At 34.2% G+C, this 1,867-nt stretch overlaps 1 protein-coding gene across 1 annotated transcript; it reads right to left on the bottom strand.

Annotated features, from left to right (window-relative positions):
• Nucleotides 1–580: 580 nt before the first annotated feature.
• Nucleotides 581–1,560, bottom strand: LOC107879839 (nectarin-1). Its single transcript, XM_047406032.1, has 2 exons — nt 1,367–1,560; nt 581–1,255 (listed from the first exon to the last, which is right to left on the bottom strand). Exons 1-2 carry the CDS (start codon nt 1,494–1,496, stop codon nt 720–722), a joined length of 666 nt encoding a protein of 221 aa, XP_047261988.1. The 5' UTR covers nt 1,497–1,560; the 3' UTR covers nt 581–719.
• Between the last annotated feature and the right edge of the window lie 307 nt (nt 1,561–1,867).

The raw sequence follows: 1,867 nt of genomic DNA, 5'->3' as shown, positions 1-1,867 counted from the left end.
GAATTAATTTACCAAACACAAATTGCTATTTTTTAAAAGCACTTTTTTGAAAAAATATTTTATAAAAGTGTTTCTCAAATAAATAGTTTTGTAAGAGCAAGCCTAAGCTTTGCTAGTGCCTTTACAACTGGGTTTTGATCTTTTGTACTACTACTTTTGGCGATATCATTTAACTTTTGCCCGTTTTAAATTTTTTATTTTTGCAAGTTTAGTCGTTCTGGGAATTAACATCAGACGTATGATATTGGAGTTGAAAATTCATGTCCGACTTCAGATATTTTTGTGTGAATTAAGTATGGCCTTGTGAAGAGCAAATATCGGACAGTTTTGCCTGAAGTTTACTAAAGATAATTAGTTCCGGCATTTTTAATTGAAGTTTTATATATGAACTTCACAAGGTTTGAACATTTTAACTAAAGTTTACGTAGTTTGTCAATACTAACTTTAGATCTAATACTCATTGAGATATAATAGTAGATTTTTACATGTATATCTATCTCTATATCAACAATTAACGGTGCATATTACCTCATAGTTGAAAGGCTACATCCACCACCAGCAAAATTAAACACTTTATACATAAATTCACATCCACCATTTAGTTCTCTTTATTTATTATACTTGCAACTTACAAGAACATCTAGAGAAAAAAAAAAACAAACACTAACTAACAACCATCCAACAAACAAACGAGAAATTAAACATGACAAAATTTTTAACTACTTGGGTGCAAATTTTGACTTAATCTGCTGAACTTGCGCAGTGTCAATCTGGAATGCTTGAGCCAAGATCTCATTGGGGACAGGTGGTGAAGAGCCAAACAACGTTGTTGCAATAGCTTGTGTACCAGGTAACTGGCTATTGAAGGCAGAAATAACAGTTGCTGTAACTTCACCATTGTTCTTTTGAAAATGAACAAGTCCTCTTGGAAAAGCAAAGACTTCTCCTTGTACAATGCGTTTGGCAACAAAGACATTGGCTGTGGTAAAGAAACCAACATCCAATTCACCTTGTAAAACGAAGATCATCTCAGTGGCTCGTGGGTGGAGGTGGGGTGGGTTAATGCCACCAGAAGCAAAGTCGATACGAGCCATCGACACACCAAGAGTGTTAAGGCCAGGGACACCCAGAACGTTTGCGGCAGTGACAGCGGAACCAAATGTGTTATTGGTGGCTCCAGGCCTAGAAAGAACCAATGACGCGAAATCGGCTGCAGAGAACACGTTCTTGCATGGAAATCCATTCACCCATAAGTCTGATACACAATCAGATTAATTACTTATAAGTTCATAAATCATTATAAGTATATTTATCCAATAGGAAAAATCTTGAAAAATACTAGCATTTCATGTAGTACTTCACTTACTTGAGTTGAGATCAGCAACACAAATATCCTGAAGCATGTCTGGATCTGCAGCACAAGCTTTATCTGAGTTGATGAAAAATAATGTCATAATTACCACAATTAAAGAAAACATGTTTGTAAAGGAAGCCATTAATTTGGGATTGAATGAGGCTAGTAAACAAGGACACACCGGAAAAAAATAATGGTTGTGTTTTAAATTTGTATGGATATATTGCAAAGAGAAACTAGGCAGTTTATTTATAGGAAAGACTTGGCCAGGATAATTATGTTTGAGAATTAGCCAACGCTCTACTGAAACGGTTAGTTATAAATAACGAATTTAAGTTTTGTGCGTTACGAAATGCTCTACAGTAAACTTGATGGTAAGTTATCCAATTCTCTTTTTCAGTGGGTAAAAAATTGGGTGACTTATAATAGCAGGTCAAGTTTATCTGATAATATATGATATTTTATACAAATTTAAACTAATAAATAAATTACTCTCTCTGTTCGATTTAAACA

This window comes from Capsicum annuum, unplaced genomic scaffold, assembly GCF_002878395.1.
Source record: "Capsicum annuum cultivar UCD-10X-F1 unplaced genomic scaffold, UCD10Xv1.1 ctg83126, whole genome shotgun sequence".
Taxonomy (NCBI): Eukaryota; Viridiplantae; Streptophyta; class Magnoliopsida; order Solanales; family Solanaceae; genus Capsicum; species Capsicum annuum.
Note: the sequence above shows the minus strand (reverse complement) of the source record. Positions and strands in the feature narration are given on the sequence as shown.

Bases quoted from the DNA above. Each gene is read 5' to 3' on its own strand.
- LOC107879839 (XM_047406032.1), bottom strand. From the start codon at position 1,496: ATGGCTTCCTTTACAAACATGTTTTCTTTAATTGTGGTAATTATGACA. The intron at 1,256-1,366 runs GTAAGTGAAGTA...ATTGTGTATCAG, and splicing joins TGTTGCTGATCTCAACTCAA to ACTTATGGGTGAATGGATTT.